This window comes from Ictidomys tridecemlineatus, chromosome 3 (assembly GCF_052094955.1).
Source record: "Ictidomys tridecemlineatus isolate mIctTri1 chromosome 3, mIctTri1.hap1, whole genome shotgun sequence".
Taxonomy (NCBI): Eukaryota; Metazoa; Chordata; class Mammalia; order Rodentia; family Sciuridae; genus Ictidomys; species Ictidomys tridecemlineatus.
Genome location: NC_135479.1, coordinates 154,997,353 through 155,017,483, shown reverse-complemented (window position 1 = coordinate 155,017,483; position 20,131 = coordinate 154,997,353). Strand labels below are relative to the sequence as shown.

At 36.5% G+C, this 20,131-nt stretch overlaps 1 protein-coding gene across 21 annotated transcripts in view; it reads left to right on the top strand.

The window, feature by feature from the left end:
• Positions 1–20,131, top strand: part of Phldb2 (pleckstrin homology like domain family B member 2) — a 198,633-nt gene that overhangs the window by 142,607 nt on the left and 35,895 nt on the right. For 18 of the 21 annotated variants that reach the window (XM_078044245.1, XM_021720659.3, XM_021720658.3 and 15 more), the window contains 3 exons: positions 3,797–3,940; positions 4,999–5,136; positions 16,759–16,887. In XM_078044245.1, the coding sequence (XP_077900371.1) occupies positions 3,797–3,940; positions 4,999–5,136; positions 16,759–16,887 (411 nt within the window). The remainder of the gene's footprint in view (positions 1–3,796; positions 3,941–4,998; positions 5,137–16,758; positions 16,888–20,131) is intronic. The other 3 variants (XM_078044250.1, XM_021720665.3, XM_078044257.1) reach the window with 1 other exon arrangement.

Here is a 20,131-nt window from a genome sequence, read left to right as displayed (position 1 = left end):
GGTCTGCAAATCTGTCTCGGAGAACTGTTTTGTTTTGCGCAGTCACTATACCAGGTTAACAGCTTCCAGGGAGAGGGGTGAGTTGGGGACTATGGATACCTGCGCACCCAGTGTTCCAAGCTGGAAGTTACCACAACTGAAGATGGCAATGAAGGTGTCCCAAGATGGAGACATCTGCTTTCAGCCATGCAGTGTCAAGTCGGGGGCTGGGAGGTGCGGGCTGTGGCATTGGGTGTTCAAAGGGGCAGTGCAGCCTCTGAGGGTGTTGATGGGGCTATCCTGGTCCTGCCTGGCCTCCACACTGGGTCTGTGGGGCTCTGGAGTTTGTATGTTTGTTCTTCATTTTTGTTTGACTTCAGCAAGACTTATCTTGGATGTTCCTAGTCAGAAGTCCTTATCTGCCTGCCAAGTCCTCCTATCACATACATTAGGACTCTGGACCATTAAATCCAGTTGGACTGCAATCCCTTCTTTGAATGACTGTATTTACCTTACTAATTCTGAGCTGAGAGAAATCCTAAATAGGACATCTATCTTTATTGCTAGAAAGTTAAAACTGTTTGAAATTTAGGATGGGGAGAAGAATGGAACATGGAAGAATCAAAAGTTGTCAGTTGTTCAGGCTAAGTATTTGACCCAGTTGAAAAATGTGATCTGTTGTCGTCAGCCATTGGGCTTCTTTAGAAATCTGTGACTTACTTTTCATCTTAAATTTTTCTACATCTCTCCCTTGGTGGACATCTGCTCTGTTTTGTTAAAAACATTGAGCTGTGTGCTCTCTTGGAAATTGCTTTGGGAGACAGGTTTCCTTCTGGAGAAGGCTTTGACAAGAAAGCTGTTGATGTGTAAATAGACAGATCCAGGCAGATGTTTTTAATTTCTCAAATATACTCCTGTGGAATAGGAGGCCTCTGAAGCTTAGAGCAGCATCCATTGTTACAAGAGACATAAGTCCTGCTTCCTTTAAGACAGGAAACTTCAGGGGCACCTCAGGTTACCCTGCAGCAGCTTATAATGCAAGTGAGAGGCTGATAGGTCTAAAGGAAAGAGTTTTCACTTATTACTTTTCAAAGACAGGGAGGCACATATTAACTCAAGAAAAAAGACAAAAGACTCAAAACAAATGAAAAACCCTGACCATTTGTTTTGGATATTCTTCTTCTGGTAATCTTTTCACTGGATTATTTGCTTAACGAAGTAAATAATATTCATTATAATCAATTCAGGAATAAATGTGGAAGGGAGGAATATGAAAGCCACTCTAAATTTATTTAACTAAATGAAGGTTTTAACATTGTTAATGAAGCCTGAGATTCAGCATTCTGGAACTTACTTTACCCAACACTTACTTATGCACAGGAGTTGGAAATATGCTACGTTTAAAGGGCCATTGTGAACCTGCCAACCACCACCTGAACCAAAAGCTGAATGGAGTAGCTCGCCTCCTCTTTCTGACCAGTTGTTCCATCTATGGTGGAAAGTTCTGCACCCCCAACTCCTTTGGTTGCAAGAGGGTTCTAACAAGATATCTGCCCCAAAAAGGAACAAGTGGAAAGTATCTTGTCCCTACTATCTCTCACCTTTCTCTGTGTGGATTAGATTACCTCAGAGATGGCATATTTGAGGATGCATATGTATGTGTAATGTGCTTATTAAAAATGTCACTATATCAGTGTTTTCTATCCATTACTATAAAAAAAAAATCCCAAAGAAGTTAAAATGAACTTACATTTACATTTTCACTTTTTTTTTTTTTTTGGTCACCATAAAAGAAACGATTCATTGGCTGCTGCACCTTGGCTCTCTATAGGGTTTCTTTATTTGATTAATTAATAAGATTACAATGTTTTCACCTCATTCTATCACAAACATTCTGTCTTAGAATGCCTTTTGATTTTCCTTCTTACTTCTTATACACAGCAAAAAAAAAAAATCTCACAGATATTTCCTAGATGCCATGTATTTCTATAAATAGCTTTTATTGTTTTAGCAACTTCAAATTTCTAAAAATTTTTGAATTATTTGCAAATACCCATCATGGCTGCTCTTTATTATCTTTATCCCCCTACTTACTTATAAAGTTTATCCTTTGCAGATTGTTCAGTTGTTTTGTCTTTTCTTAATGCTTTGCTTCCACCACTGAGAGAGATATTTTTAAACCGCCTTGGAAGTGGAAACCTAATATGTAATGTTGACCCAACAGGATGTTAGCCTTCCTGAGCTTTCCTGCTGGGATGTCTGTCAGTGATTCTGGAATGCCATTCACTGTGGCAGGCATTCCTCACAGCCTGAAATAAGCGCCCAAGTATTAAGACAATGAGCTCCATTGTTTGTGATAAAAAGGTCAGCAGTTGTTTTATTTGATAAAATATTGGACTTGAGTGACAATTAAACCCAGCAAAATGTCAAAGCTTGGAAAAACCGGGTTCCCTTGTTCTAACCACCCTGAGATATTGTATGCTCTATTATTTAATCTCCTTAAGTAGCTACAAAGTAAAGAAAAAAGAATATGAGTAAAGAACACATTAAATACGACATGATGGAATGTTTTCTTAAAGTTATCAGGATTGATAAATAAGTTAAATAAACCTAGTGAGGTATAAGTAAATTTCAACAGTTATTTTGGTTTATCTGAATATTCTTTTTAAGGATTAGGGAGTAATTGGTCTTCAATAATTAATTGGGTCGCTGTTTTCACTCTTTAATTGTAAAATTGCCTAATTACTGACTTATTCATTCAAAATATTCTTTCTTTTTCAAAGAAAGATAAGAATTAAATACATGGTATGTCAATACTGGCATGTCCGAAAGACACCACCAGGTGATACCCAAGATTGTTAACCTGAAATTCTAGGAAGAAGAGCCTCTTTTAATTTGACTATGTTCTCTTCTCAAACAATCGACGGTCATATTTGAGCTGTGTGTTATGATCCACAATATTCCTTTCTTCTTTGAGTTTTTGCCATTAACTTTGTTCAAGACTATATGTATGCCCTCTTTCACTTTAATTTGTTGGTTGGGTTTCTCATTCCTTGCCAAGGAACTCAGTATTTTATGAAATAAATGAGTGTGTCCTATTTTCAGTCCTAAAACCCATTGTATCCAGATAGTGTCTTAAACATTATCTACAAGAAGTTCTGTAGAACAAAGACAGCAAATAGTGCCATAACAAAAAGTGAAACATTAGCTGGCAACATTGAATGTGAAGTTCTAATCATTTGGGGAATTGCCAAAATGATGTGCCCTTGTTTTCCTACCTTGCACTGAAAAAGAAATTTTAAAAAAAAGCATGAATTCTCATTTGCAGATAACCCTAGCAGTGGCATCACAGTTTGGATAGAAATTCAAGAGGCTTCCATAGGATATGAGAGAAAACATTGAGCTTGCAATGAAGGTGGACAGCATGCTTGAGAGGTCCCAGAGGAAGATGTCTACAGTCCTGTCTTAGTTCTAGTTCTCTGTTGTGCCAAATTTTCTCTGTAACATTGCAGAAACCATTTCAATCTGTCTATACCACAGCTTCCTTATCTTTTTAACCACTTAGTTATTTTAGCTTTAAAATAATATGGATTTGTACATTGAGGTTGGTTTATTCGAGCTTATCTGAGGACATAGCTGCTGAGGATAGCATACCTCTATGGGAAAATGTATTAGAGTTCAGATTAAACTGTTCTAGGGATGCTTTGAGTATCTGCATGGTCATGGAGGTTGTGAGACAATAGATCTACAGCTGGCTTGTTAGTCAAATCAGGAAATTATAGTGTGAGAAACCCATTTCTGTGTTGATTAATTTCAGACCCCAGAAGGGATAAGCGAAGAACAGAGGACTCAGGAGTTAGCCGCAATGGAAGATGCCAGAATCACAATTCTGAACAACCTTGAAGAACTTGAACAAAAAATCAAAGATATAAATGACCAAATGGATGAATCCTCCAGAGAGGTATAAACCATGAGCTCACCCTCTCCTTTTTCCCTTGTAGCTTAAAAACATTTCTGCTCACTAAGACACAGTTCTCAGAGGCCAAATACATAGAGGTCGACGCAAGCAGGCATCTGTTCAGTGGGTACCATGTGTAGAGCAAAAGTGCCCTACATTCTTTTATTTTCTTTCTGTTTTTTTTTCTTAATCAGATGAGAAAAAAACATTAAGCCATCTTTAATGAGCTTTAAACCAACTTTCTCTTAACTAGTATTATGTGTGTCTGATCACAGAATCTGTTATCTGAAGTACCCTATATTTTGGTATTCAGCTTCAAATCTAAGCAACATTTTTCTGAGCATATTACTATGAGTTATATATCACACTATCACTACAGGGCAGTTCCACACATGAATTAGACATAAACCCAGCTTTCTAGAGATTTGTGAAACAGGGAGCAGATAGCACATATTCTGTAACTCTAATAGAAGATAGTGGCAATTTTATGTTTCTGTCATGGAATGAGAGCACATAATTATTCCTGGTGAGGATCTGCATGTCTGCACTTACAGATGATGTCAATAGCCCCATAGAGGAGTAAGGGGACTGCTCACCTGTCATCTTGTGCATAGACCCTGGAAGCCCCTCCTGCCAGCATTGTTAGGAATGCAGAGCCCAAGTGCTGGGCTGGAGTAACTTTCACTCCTTGTGCCCTAAGGACAAAGACAAGGCTGTTCTCAATGTGGTTTGTGACAAGGCTATTTCCAAAGTGGATTGTGCTTGAATCTAAGTAAATAGCAAAATATCTCTGAAAAGTAAGCAGAAAGGGGGTTGTACTAGAAAAGTTAAGTGACAGGATGGCTAGATTTCTTAGCAAATACACTCTGGGCTCTCCAATTTTCTTATATAGAAAATCCTGAGTCTCACATGGGCTCTTTGGAGTGCTCTCTGTGTCCCCCAATCTGGTTGATATGGTAGTACTTTTTGACATCATTATCTATTAAACTGTGCTAATGCAGTGGGCAGTTGAGAATATTCCTGAAGGTGAAATGTTTCTGAGTTTTGTTTTATATCCTTAGTTGGATATGGAATGTGCTCTTTTGGATGGAGAGCAGAAATCTGAAACAACTGAACTTATGAAGGAGAAGGAGATTTTGGATCATCTAAACCGGAAAATAGCAGAACTGGAAAAGAACATTGTTGGTGAAAAGACCAAGGTAAAAGAAAATTATATTTGAATGCAGTTCTTATGGTTAAAGCTGTAAATTTAAATGCTAAATGGAATTACCATATTCTTGGATTTGTGTGTCATGTTCCTGGAGATAGCAGCACCATAGAAAAGTTCTAGATCTCATATTGTCACAATAGTGTCAGGTACTGGGCAGGTGAGGCAGAGAAAGCTGAGCCCATATGAATGATTTGCAATCTGATATTTCATGGCAGCTCATTCTATTTGAGGTGAGTTGCTTTTTACTTTTCCATCAGCTTTTCTGTTTCATTTTTAGAAGAATTTTTTCTTTAAAGTATAATGAGCTTTTTTTTTTTTTTTTTCTTAATCACTGTTGCCCTGTAAGGTAGGCTTTGGCATATTCAAATAAGGTTGCCTCTTTTTTTTTTTATTTTCCTTTCTATTAAAAAGATAAATGGGAGCCATTCATCTTACCTGTCTTGCCTTGCTATTGTCTCCAATGCAAGTGCACTGCTCTTTGAAAAATATGTTGAAGTTTTCAGGGGGTTCTCACACACTGCCAAGTGAAAATTGTCTATGAGACACAGTGACACTTAGCTTGGATGAGGTCTTATGTATATATTTTGGGCCACAAACCTGTATGTTAGCTGATATCTACTAGGGGAAATATGGAAAATTACCTGCAGATTTTAGAATTCTAGATGTTAGTTTGTCTGTTTCAATTTTTCCTTCCCTCTGAGAATATTATAAATTTCTTTCATTATGATTTAGCTACAGCTAACTAAACCTGATATTAAAAATAAAATTTTGATTTTAGAAAATAAAAAGCAAATGAGCTTTAGCACATTTTTTTCTTACCCATCATGTTCTCCACTAAGCTGAGAAAAAGTAAAATGTTCCTATTTGAGTAAATACTAATGGTCATGTGTGGAAAGAATTTCTGCTGAATGTGACTTCCTTTTTAGGCTCTTATGTGTTTGAGCCTATAAATAAGGGCATTTGATCTTGGTGCCAGAGAATGAGCTCAAAATGATATTGTCAGAAATGGAAGTTGCGTTAAAAACTACACATCAATTTTTGTGCACAGCTTCACATTAAACTTTGTGGGATTGGCTTTAGCTCAAGAGGTTACTTCCTCATGCTGGACTTCCAGTCCATCATATTAAACTTCATGTGTGCTCTTTCTACCTCCAGCCTTTGAAATAGTAAAAAATCTATTTGAGTAGTCAGTATGTTTTTCTTTAGAAAATCACAGCAAGTCAAAGGATTGGTTTTCTAAATCTGCAGTGCAGTGGGATTCATTTAATAGCTTATGTTTTTCAGATTCTGCATTGATATAGTCAGAAACATTTTGTGAGAGGTGGAGTATTGGGGACTGAACTCAGGGGCACTCAACCACTGACCCACATCCCCAGCCCTATTTTGTATTTTGTTTAGAGACAGGGTCTCACTGAGTTGCTTAGTGACTTGCTCTTGCTGAGGCTGGCTTTGAACTCACAATCCTCCTGCCTCAGCCTCCCAAGTTACTGGGATTATAGGCATGTGCCGACGTGCCCAGCAATACAGCTAGAAACTTTTGATGGAGGCATCAGATGTCTTGTTTGGGCATTTATTAGTTTACAACAGTATTGCTTAATTCAAGGAGTATTTACTAATACAGTAGCATTAGTAAATTAGCCATACTATATAGCATTATATCAATACTATAGTGTTATAGCATTAGTATTCATACTGTGGCATTAATACCATATATTAGTGAATACTACTTAAATAATGCTGCTGTAAAGTTTTACTGTTTATGTCATGTTGAAAAGTTTGTGGGACATAGGAATGAGGTATTGCGCTCCCCGTGAATCCTCTGCCTTGCGCATCTAGTTGTTTGACTCTGTATAGCTCACTAATGGCACAGCCTACAAATTCTATTTGTCCATCATGAGTATCAATTCTGCAAAAAAGTGACGCAAGTTGAGTCAATGCTAAATCTCACTTCCTGAGGAAATTGCCATGTTTTCCAGACCCAAGGTAGAGAAGAACTTCAGGAACATAAGCAGAAACAGGCGAAGAAGCCACCCCCATCCCTTCTGTTTTGTTTTGGTGGCTTGACAGAAGCTATGCAAGGAAAGAGGACTGCAGGGGCCTAAAGTGTAGTACTCGCTCATGCAGCTGTTGGGGGATTAGATGGTCTCAGCAGGTGGAATTATTATTGTCTGTCATCACATAGTGTGAAAAATGGTAGAAACTGGCTTTGGGTAAGGGGCTCCAGAAAGTGATGAGGGGAGTGGAAACAAAAGCTGGACTAGATGATATTACACTGTTCTTGAAAAACAGTCTTAAATAGAGACTCAGCACTGCTTGGCAGCATGGTTATGATTCTCACATAAGCTTGTTCTGCCATTTTATGACGTAGCTATTTTGTACCTTCACTTTCTTCAAATCTCTGGCCCATTTTCCTCCCACTGGCTTAGAAATGATCTCACCACCTGCTTCAGTGAGAAATTGGAAGCATCCAGTCCCATCAAAGATCAGTCCTTATGGATGTGCTAGGAGTGCCATCCCATCCCCCTTTCTCAAGCCTTCAATCAGTCCTTCTGCACAAACCCTGAGAGTTTGTTGCACTCTGATGTTGTCATGCCACCAGTATCATTAAAAAAATTATTGTCATTTAAAAATGAGCTACTATCCTATAATATGAAAATAAATTTCTACTTTATCTCTCCCCTTTTTGCCATAGATAAACTTTTCAAACAATTTTATGGGTACACTATCTCTCTTCTCCTTCATTTTCAAATTAACCTTTCTTTTCATTGCAGTTGGCTTAAACCTCCACTAATCCAATAGTTTTCTCATTTGAAGACTGACTACGGAAGGACTCAGTGCTTCCCAGGCGACTGGTTGCTTTTCAGTTCTCTTGTGATCATACTCCTGAGCAGCATTCACTAGAGAGGACAGCTCCTATCCTCGGCTCTTTCTCCCTCCTCCTCATCTTTGCTCTGTGCATCACCCTCTTATGGTTTTCCTTCTATTACTCTTCTCTCTCTGATCATACACATGTCTCTAGCTCTTGATGCTTTTCTGAACTTCTGACTCATCCTGCAGTCCCCTGACATCTCTACTCAAGACACTGCACAGTTATTTCCCATTGAATGCATCCATAGCTAAAGTCTGATCTTGACTTTCTGCTTGCCTTCCCACAACAACCTGGCCCAAACTGGTCATGGTCCAGTCTTCTCAGTCTAGGAAATTGCATCTCTGCCCTCCGATGGGTTCAAACAGAAATCTAGAAATTGATCTTGACATTTCTTTTCTCCATCACATACAGCTGATTACCAAAGTACATCTCAATTACTTCAGTGTTTCCACATGTCCACTAACTGCATTCTTTCCTAAATCATTGAGGTCTCTTTAGTCCTTTTTCAATGTTTCCCTTCCAATCTATTTGCAGCAAATGAAACATGGTGATTTAAAAAAAAAAAAAGGAGAAGAAGAAGAAAGAAAGAAAACAAATTAGAGAATAGAAATCTTTCAGTATAACACTCTGGATTGTGCCCCATTGTACCCTATGTAAATCTAAATTCCCAGCTGTAATCTGTCACTAGTCTTTCTGTCACCACCTTTCCCATACTTCATACCATCCTTGCCTTGGCCTTCGTTTTATTTGTTCTAAGATCCATCCTCGATCCCATCCCATCACCCTTGGTCCTTCACACTCTTTCTCCTGCCTGGGATTTCCTTCTCCACACTCCATGGTTTCATTGTCTCTGCTTTCAGGGCTAAGGTTCTCTGTTCGTTTTTTAGAAAAGCTTTTCCAGATCTTTCTAGTTGAGATTATATTCTCACGGCTGTTCTTTTCAGACCTTTTATTTTTCATATTTTATAATTTACGTTTGTTTTGGGAGTACTGAATATTTGTTTTCCCCTCTAGCCTGTGAAATAGAAGAAGGCATTGTGATCCACTGTTTATCCATCCTGTAGTAGGTGCCAAAATACTGCCTAGTACGCTTTGGGAATATTGTCCTTGGATTCTCCTGCTAACGGCTGGGCCAGGCTGGGCATTGCAGAAACACAGAGCCAAACACCTGCCAAAAGAGCTATGTGTGGCCAAGTTTCAGGACAGCTGCTGTGAGCTGCCCAAGTGCACATGCCAGGGGCCCTGTAATCACATTGCCAGTCAAGTCAGAGCGTAAGACAGAAGGAGGAAGTGGCCTTTGCCCTTTGGATCACGTTTCCCTTTCCATACACCTGTTGCTGTGGTCAGATATAAACTGTGGAATGAGAAGAGCAAAACCTGAAAAGATATCCCTGCTGGGCAAGTTCCAGTTTAAATGTTGATAGTACATCCTGTCATCTTGTCCCTAGTTTTTTGTAGACAAGGCCTGTAGCTTCAGAACTTAAATCTCAGTGTAAAATTATTGGCAGTGTTTCCTTGGTTCTTGACAATGGTCTTTAATGCTATTTTTTTTTTTTTAGTGGATTTGGAACTAATTTTATTTCAAATATTTGGTAAAAATTAATACATATTATATGTGATTACCATTCATTATGTCACATAAAATACAAACCATAGACATAATTATATATACAATATCAAATATAGACAAGGTATTTTATTATATATTTATTGAACATTTTACCAGAGGTTCTGTGGGCTGGCCTTTTGCTGTCACAAGCATGACTAAGCCTGTTTCCGTGTGACTTCAAGTTAAATGCCCCCTGTGTGCTGTATTCTCAGGTAGTAGCCATATCTCCAGTATAAACATGAATAAATCCTGAACAAATATGAGTGTCTGATTTGAGCATAAACTCAGAGGGGATGTTTATTTAGTGAAGCACTAAGTGAAGAGACCATCAAGTGAAAGGAGAAGAGAATGTTACCACTGGCCTAGTTTTCTGTTTTAGTTTAATGGTTTGTTGACAGAGTTAGGGAAGCTACCAGCCCATGAAGCCCAGTTCCGGCAAAGTCTTCCCTTCACTGCCACTCCTCACTCCAAGGGCAAAGCCCAATTTTAGTACCTTCTGAGAAAGTACAGACGTGTACATCTATTTATATAGGTTTTCTTTCATAAGACAGGTTGTCTGTTTCTGACTACATTAAAAATTCAAAACTAAAAATAGTTTTTCAGTTTCTGCTAGGTTTGGATTATCTGTTTCATCTATGCTCCTTTAGCACATAAAAATCAAAAGTCAGTTGTGCCAAAATCAAATAAAATGCTTAAAGAAAGGTTCTGCTTCCATCCTCTTACTGAAGTCTTTCCATTACCCAGATGTTAATCATAAAGCTTAAGCCATCCTTTTGTAAATATTTTATGTCTTCACGTGGATATCTTGTGATATTTCATAGTCACTCTGGCCTGCACGCTTGTTTAGCTACCCAGAATTAACTGTGAACTGAAGGTTAGATTATTCTCCATATGATATATTCCTAAGTGAAGTCTGAAATTTTTGACTTCCTAGTTTTTCTACATAAGCAAAAACTTCCTAGTTTTTCTACATACTTAATTACTAAGTAGTTAAACCGTATTCTCCATGACTATCTTGCCCAAGTACCTGTTACTCCCCCCCCCCTTCCTTCAGAGCCAGGGGAAGGCAGTGAGCCTGGCCCACATTCCTCAACAAGTGTTCGTGCCTCCCAAGTGCAAAGCATTTGCCAAGGACCCAGCCCTTCCCGTGCCTCTTTCTTACATTTCAAAGTTAGCTCCCTGGCTAGAGGAAGTGGAACTATATCGTGGGATTTGGGGATTAAATCAAGAGGATTCCAGATGGAGGTTATTTTTTCTGATGGTTGCTTATTTCATAAGTCTCCAGTGTTCTGATTTGCCATTTTTTTTCTACAGTAAACATTCATCAATTGTGTAATTAAAATGTCAAAGCCAAAGGAAAAAATATCCTCAGAAATAGATAGAAGGATGTACCTCTTTAAGGAAAATCAATGGATTCCCAATTTGTTGACATGGGTCCATATCTTTCCTTTGTACAAAACCTGAAAAGATTTTGGAGAAAACGTGTCTTGTAAAATTGACTTTTATAAGTGTAGCTACAGAAATAGTAATATGTTTTATTAAAGGGTATTGCCCCAGATCTCATTGGAAATGCCATTTAATATGTGCAATATGAACAATGCTATCTGCATAAAATTCAGAATATCCTGAAATTGAAAACACTTCTAAACCTTAAATCATGGTATATGCATATATACAAATCATCAAAATCAATACATTAAACATAAATTTTTTATGCATCAACTATATTTCATCAATTATATTTCAATAAAGCTGTTTAAAATAGTTTCAGCAATTTCATTCACAATAGCCTCAAAAACAAATAAAAAACCCTAGGAATAAATCTAACCAAGGAGGTAAAAGCCCTCTACAATGAAAACTAAAGAACATTGAAGAAGGCACCAGAAGATGGAAAGACCTCCCATATTCATAGATAAGCAGAATTAATACTGTTAAAGTGACCACACTACCAAAAGCAAAATAGAGATTCAATGCAATCCCCATCAAAATACCAATGACATTCTTCACAGAATTAGAAATTCTTCACAGAATTTAGGGAAATGTGAATAAAACCTACACTGAGATTTCATCTCACACCAATCATAATGACATTCATCAATAATACAAACAATAATAAATGCTGGTGAGGATGTGGAGAATAAGTAATATTTTACACTGTTGATGGGATTGTAAAAGTACAACCACTATGGAAATCAGTATGGTGGTCCCTTAAAAGATTAGGCCCGGAACCATTATATGACCAAGCTATACCACTCCTAAGTATTAATCCTAAAGAATTAAAGTCAGCATAAGAGAAAAAGGGAAAATACTGGTGAAAGATATTGGCCAAATTATATTGCTATATTGTGTACATTATGAATGAGTAACAATAAATCCCACCATTATGTACAATTATAATTCACCAATTTTAAAAATTGTGGGAAAAAAGTTTTAGGGCTATAATTGTATCTCAGTGGTAGAGCCTAGTATGTGTGAGGCTCTGAGTTTGATCCACAGCACTGCAAAAACGGAAAAAAAATCAGATTAGTACTTACAGATCTAAGATAGATGACTCATCTATGGGGATGTCTGCCTTGCATAATAACTTAAAGAAAAGGGATTATTAGGATATGGAGAGGACTTTGGGTTGACTTTCCCTAAAAATAATGACTTAGGGACTACAAATTTTAACACATTGCTGCATCTGTTCCCAACCTAAGTCAGAGTTTCATGAACAGGAAGCACAGTTATGTTTCAATTTTAGATAAACAGAAAATAAGATTTTTTTATATGTATGTCCCAGACAATATTTGGAACATATTTACATTAAAAGATCATTTCTTATTCATCTGAAATTCAAATTCAGTGAAAGGTGTCCTCTCTTTTACCTGGCAGTCCTTCAAGCTAATAAGTTAAGCCTCTTTTCAGGATAACCTTGAACCATCTGCTTAGTATTTCATGCTTAGATATGATAAAACGATTCTTACGTTGGTATTAAAGAATTTTTTGTGTGTGTATCATTGGAATTCACAGAGAGTCAGAAAGTTAAGTTTTAGTTTCTTCCTTCAAGAATACTACTGAGAAAACTTCTTTATTGTCTTCTAACCCAAAGATCTGGCAAAATAAATAATCCTATGATGAGCCTTGGACATTTATTCATTCGAGATTATTGGCAATTCTTGGATATAAAAAAGTTCAAATTATTTAAGGTAAACTTATAACCACTCCTAATTATTACATCAGGCAGGCACTCTGCATCTGAACTTGAAACCTATCATCTCTTGATTTACTAATTTACTAGCTGCATTTAATTTGAATGTAAAACAATTTACAGTTGGAATACTACTTGCAATAAAGGGCTTTTATCCTATGAAGAAATGGCACTAGGTACTAAGAACAATTTTTGATGGATCTTGAATTAATGTCTTGTGTCAACATTTAAAAAAATCAAGTCATAATTGCCCTGTCACTCACGTAATCTCTGGTGGCTGTCAGTAGTTCTCAACCTGGCTACCTGGTGTTAAACTTGGAAAGATTTTTAGAATGCTTGTGACGGTCTTTATGCTCCATATTTGTGACCCAATCAGTACAGGTGCCTGGAACGTTGTATATGTAAAACCTCAGGTTATTCTAGTGTGCAGTTAGGGTTGGGAATCACAAATCTAATAGAACTGTGCGATATAAGGAGAATGCTAAAATTTCCTCCTTTCTCTGCCTCTGTTCTTCTTTTAATCTTTGTTGAATAAATGAACAGACATATCACTATGAAAGCAAGCACAGTGAGCCATCTGTTTGCTTGGATTCTGCATTCACCAGTTCAACTAACCATGGATCAAAAATATTTTTTAAAAAAATCCATACTGAGCATGTATACACTTTTCATTATTCCCTAAACAAGGCAGGATAATAGCAATTTATATAGCATTTACATTGTATTAGGTGTTATAAGCAATTTAGAGATGGTTTAAGGTATGTAGAAAGATTTATATATAGGTTATATGCAAATTTTATGACACTTTATATGAAGAACTTGAGCCTTCACAGATTTTGGTATCCTTGGGAATCCCAGAAATTAAAATTCCTTAAAGACACTTAGGGACAACTGTATATAACGATTTTACATACTGGTTTATACTTTAATTTGTCCCTGAGAAATTTATCATTGGCCATGTATAGCTATAGAACTTTAGGAATATTAGTCTTAAATATACAAAATAGGCAGAATCTCACAATAAGTTTGTGATCCAGCTGGACTTGCCAGTACATCAGGAAGACAAGGCAAGGCAAAAAAAGAAGCAGCTTGTATCTAGGGAAGTCCCTTTCTATTCCTGTTTTGTTAATATCCCCTTGTACATCTGTATTGTTCCAGAGTACTCCAATTCCTTATACTTACATTTCTTCAACAAAGTGAAATTTGTTAAATCTACTAAAAATGCATTTAAATCCACCTATTTCCTGAACATACACTTTTGAATCTTGAAAAAAAATGATGTTCTCTCCTACTTTGATGTTTGGAAAATTTCATCTATAGTTGTATCTATAGTAGTTGGGATAGGTGAGTTTACCAGTTGTAATCTGTAGAAAGAGAATAACTCAGTCTTCATATTTTATGTGTAAAAATCAAGAATCCCTAAACCATCCAGTGCTATCTAGTTCATCCATGTATTTTACCTTCACTAGAGACAGTGAGGTTTCTCCTCTCATTAAATGTTTGCCTCCAGCTAATTTTCCTTTGAAAACTTCCTGCATGATAAATAGAAGAGAGGAATATCAATTTCCTTCTGGCTGGAAGTTGTTCCACTTCTGGCTCTCACAGGGATAATCTCACCTCTGTGGTCCTCTGTGATTTATGACGCAGCCCACCTGCCACTAGTCCTTCTCGCATCCTTCCCCTTTCACTTCCTTTGCCCTCACTTTGGCCCCACTGAGCTTTTGCTCTGAGACCAGGTGCTGCTCACAGCATTAGTGAAAAACCACAGAGAAGCTGCAGAAGGCCTCATGGTGCTTGCTTGCATAATTCTCTTAACTGCCCCCTTGTATGGGATTGCGAAACGCTTTGAGCACCTCAGAAGGAAGGCACTGTGTAAACATGAGGTATTTTTTTTATTAGTTGTTTATTTGTGTTCATTATTAATGATTTAAAAAAAATGAAAGCCTCAGAGCTCTACTTTGGTAATTTCTTCAAGGTTTGAGATCATGTTTTAGGGCAGTGGCTTTCCATAGTTCTCATACTGCATCAATGTTTTCTGTAAACAGAACTTTAGGGCTTTCCACCTGTGGTATTTAATTGTGATGATTATTTATTTTTAAATTTCCTGTTTAGAATTAAAATTGTGGCAAAATCTGATGATACCATATTTAGAAATCGGACTCTTTGGGGATAAAATTCTCTTGTTGTGTAAATCGGGCAATCTTTGGTCCATATATAGAGAAAATAATACATTTTCTTAGCCAGAAGTCAACAGGTATTCTGTATTGTTGGTTTTATTTAGAGGAAAACAATTCTGAAACCAAAGGCTAAATGATTACATTGAGGTACTACTATATTCAGTTTTCCTATGGATTAACTTTTTGGAATTCTTTTTTTCCCATTAACTGAACCCTTGAGTTCTCCAGCTCTTGCTCAATAGGTGTGCACACTGAACAAACTTCCCATTAAATATTGGACAAACTTTCTTTGTAGAGGATTTAAATTGTTGTAGAATCATTTTTTATTTATATATGAAGCAGAATTCTCAAGTTTATTATTTCTGGACTTAATTATTTGGGGAGAAAAAACTACAACTTAAATAAATATTCTTCAAATAATCTGGAAATTTTAAAATTAAGTAAAAAATGGAGGCTTAAGTGAGCTATTATAGGTATTGAGTGTCATACAGTTTTAGATTCATTGTCAAGAATCCAAATGTGTGCTAACAGGAAATCATGACTATTTGGATTAAGAAATCAGAGTAGGGATAATTTGATAGGGCTATTTTAGAACTTTATCCTTTAAAAATTTCTTCTGTGATATGTTCAGAAGCTAGTTTTCTTTCTACCAGTTTCTATAGAGGGAACATAAGAAAAGTAAGGTGATCATCAAATCATCATAGTGCTGCATAAAATGCTTTACTTTGGGATGAAAGAGTTACACATGGAGAGACTCATGCCTAAAATTTGCTTTAAAGTGTTCAGAGCATCACAAGTTGACAAGACTGGCACTAAAAGAATTGAAGTTTTATTTTTCCATTTAAGGGGTGGGCACCAAGTCAGGATAAGCATGTTGCTACAGTATGGACCTGTTATATCCTGGAGTGTGTCTAGGGTCACTTTGGCATGTGTGGCTTGGCAGGGATTTAGTGCTACCTTCTTGTTCTGCTCTTCTCTCTCCTGATGTCTCTCCTTTATTTCACAGTTTGTGTTTTTCATGTTTCGTTTTTATGCCATTCATTTTAAGGAAGTCTATGTTTCCACAATGTCACAGTTGTGCTGTGTCCAAACTGCCTCCTAACCCTTCCCCTTGCTGTTTTGTCAGTGTTACATTTGTACCAGTTCTCTCAAACCTTGAATTGGATGCTCTCCCTGAGATAAGATTTTTTCATTGCTTAAGCTTCTAAAGCTTTTCAAATAGCTAGAACTATATCAGATGACCCTGGTATCAACTAGTGCACATAGCGAGACTTTGACCTGAGAGCATATTTCTAGAACTTGCTTAGCAAATAAATGCCTTGAGCAGATAGAACCATGGGATAGTACTTTGATGTAAATAAATGCCCGCTTTTTCTTGTCTATTCCCTGACAAGTGATTTTTGCAAGGCTAGCTTCTGAATTTGGTTGGCATTTCTTTTGTACTTTTTTGGCCATGGACCAACATTCAATCGTAACTATTGCTTCCCTGCTTTTGTAACAGGGTGGCAGGAAGGAGGGAAGGAAGGAAGGGTGGGTCATTGTCAATACCCAATTAAATGGGCTGTTTTGAGAATGCAACAATCTGGGTCCCTTTGACTTAACTTCCACTTATATCCCTTTATTGAAATCACTAACGAGCTGTGTTTCTACATTCATAGAATATCTAGAGTTTGTGTATTTTTGTGTTATTCTTGGAAATGTTTGCTAACACTCTGCTTGGGGTATGAAGGTAATTTCTATTCTATTTTCTGATTTCTGAACTTCAGGAGAAGGTAAAGCTTGATGCTGAAAGGGAAAAACTAGAGAGGCTTCAGGAGCTTTACTCCGAGCAGAAGACCCAGCTGGACAATTGTCCTGAGTCCATGAGGGAACAGTTACAACAACAACTGAAGAGGGTCAGTAGCAAACAGGAATGCACCCATTGTTATTCTTTTTTCTTTTTTTCCCTCCTAAGTAAGTTCCACTTACCTATGGCTTCCTACTTTACATAGGATAAATTCTTAGCTCTAGTCATTATATACTTTTAAAATAGGAATATGCATGCTAACAGTAAATATTATTCCATACTAATCAGTTAAAATATTCCCTATTAGAATCTTTCTTCTAATTTATAATGCAAAAGCATTTCTGGATTTGTTTTTTGTAACTAAAGAAAACTAATTCCTGATTTAGGACCGACACCAAAATTGCAGCGTTTAAATCAGCTAGCATCTCCCTTGCCCCTTCTGATGTATTGTACTATTTTTCCTTGATTTTTTTTTCTTAGTGGATTTTATGTTCTCTCCCCAAATTATTCTATTCTGATCTGCCCTTCACCTCTTTCCATTGTTTTTCTTTTCTATTTCTTCCTGCTGATTAGTAACATGGAACTCATTAGCATGATTACAACAGTCAAACACCAAGAATCAAGACACAGGGCATTAGGAATGTCCTCAGCATCTTCTTATACAAGCATCTTATTTTTCAAAATACTTATTAATATTTAAATTTTCTCAGGTTGAATAACCTGAACTACCACAGTCAGAGATGACTGACTGTGGTAGCTTCTACCACTGATATTGAGGTCTACTAATTCTGTTTTCCAGAATTTCTACTAATTCTCCTATCCTGAATGTTTGCAGTGTTTAACACAACCATGCTGTTTCTATTCTGCAAAGGAAGCTTCCTAAGTGGATAATTTTATAAACATGGACACAGCCACTTAGTATTTTACACTTGCTTGACAACTGAGTTGTTTCTTCTGAACAGCAGCCCAAACCAACTTTAATCCTGGAGCAGCTGTTATTAAAAGTCTCGCTCCTCTAAAGGAGTCATGTAATAGTAATTTGTCCTAAGTGAGTAACAATTTATGATTTCATGAGTCAAAAAATGAGGCTAGTTCATTTGTTTTGTTTGTCCCTTCTTGTCAATAAGCTGAGTTAAAATGTCAGTTGACACACTTTTGAAAAATTTCAAGATGACCTCTAGAACAAAAACACTGATACATCTGAGAATAAAACTGGATAATGAAAAATCACAATTAAAACTAATGTATTGCAGAGGTTGAGAGCATCTTAGTAAAATATCCAATGTAGATAAGTTAAACATCAGCATAATAATTTTAACATTTATTTCTTTCAGTATTGAATCAAAGAAAGTTGTGACAATTGTGTCTTCCTCTTTACTCATTTTAGTCAGTAAAGGTGAACTTGCTATAAGAAGATAAAACTTGTTGTCTCTTGGTGTCACAATTCTCTGGAAATTTTGTGATAAAAACGATTGGAGAAGACTAGTATTTATAAAAGTATTTCAGTTGGTAATTGTTTTGTTTATCCCACTTAACAGAAGAGGTGGGAAACCTGAATCTTACATTTGTTTACTGTTTTTCAACTCCCTTATGGCCAATGATTTTACACAGTCATTGTAATTTTTCATTTAAGGTCAGCATTGTACTTTTATATTTTGTCCTTTCTTTCCTCTAGTTGCCCTTTTATTATTTGTATTCTTTATAAATGTTGCTTCCAATAGAAGCTGATAGGTTCTATTAATAACCTGGACCCACTTTAATTTAAATAATTACTGTATGCATGATCTAGATTTTGAAGAAGAACTCATAAATTTTCATGTGTTCTAAGAATTTTGACTGCAAAGGAGGAAAGGAAATAACGCAGACAGTCTGTTCCATTAACTGAAAGCAAAGACTCTTTCCCTTTCCTCTCCAAGCAGAGTGTAAAATTCTTATCATAAAGACCCCTTTCCTTAGCAGAGATGACTGACTGTGGTAGCTTCTACCACTGATATTGAAGTCTACTAATTCTGTTTTCCAGGGATGATGACCAGCATAACTCTTCACCAGACCCTTGGCTTAATCAGTAAAACCTTACTTATTTCATAAGAAGCCCATTTATATTAAGAACTTTCTGTGGTATCACACTTATTTCTCTTTAGACTTTGAATCTTCAGAATACCATTCATTACCAAGTTTTTCCAAAGGCATTTAAACCAGATGTCATGAAACTTATTTGATTATGATTAACTTCATTAGGTGGCAAGTCTCATAGCATAAAAGTACATGAACAGAAGGAAAATCATTTTCTTAAACTTCATATTCTTTTGAATACTTAAGCTGTAATGATGAAATGATCTTGTGCATGCAACATTTTGGACTTACAACTGGGTTTTGTACCTCTGAATCATTGCTTTAGAGTCAAAATATGGTTTTCACTTGATGTTGACTTCATAGCCTATGACTGGCATGCAGTCAGTATGGGCTCACCAATCCCGGAATACTGGCAGTGTGGAAAAGAAAGCTGATGTTAAAAGTGACTCTGTCATCTGCCAGGATAGGGCCTGCTGTAAAAAGGAGGTGACAGATACATGGAAGGGGCAATGTTCCTCTACTTTTGATATTTCTCCACTGAATTGTTGATTTTGGTCTCCTGATTTTGTTTTTAAACTCTGTCCAGTGATCTCCACAATTAAGAAAAACACTTAACCCTATCACTGGCTTTAAAATCAGTTTATCCTTCAGTCTTAGAAAAGCCATTCAACCTCTATAGGCTTAGTATCTCCGTATAAGAAAGAGGAGGTTGAACTATTGTATTTTTCATATTTTAAAAGCATGTAAAATATTTGACTTTTTAGCAGAAGATGGAGAAAGGTTAACAAAATGGGTCCCACTTATGTTTGCTTCCAGTGTTGGCCTTAAGCCACCATGAGGTTGTTTCTACAATTACTCCTGGCCATACCACATCTATTCTCTTCTTTTTCTTCCATTAGGCAAAGAAAACACAAAGATCTTGTATATATACTTCTGTTACATAAATTATCCAAAAAAAAAAAAAAGTTGCTGGAAAAAAAATTTTTAAAAAAGGAATTGCACAGAATTTTCTTTATTGCGGTTGTTTTAGTTCCTTTTATGCTGGGCCCCAGAGCTTGCCAGTCAATAGAGATTTATAAAGTCCTTTTAGTGACTAAAGTTTATACTTAAAAATTTTCATTCAACTGTTCAAGTACTTTGAGCTTCCTGTATATATTATTCTGTCTCAGTTAAACTAGTCCTGGCCCCAAATTTCATTCTTTGAATTCTTATTCTTATCTAAAATCTTTTAAAAGTTTTTATTCCCCTCCCAAATAGTTTTTCTTTCAAAGTCAAAGTTT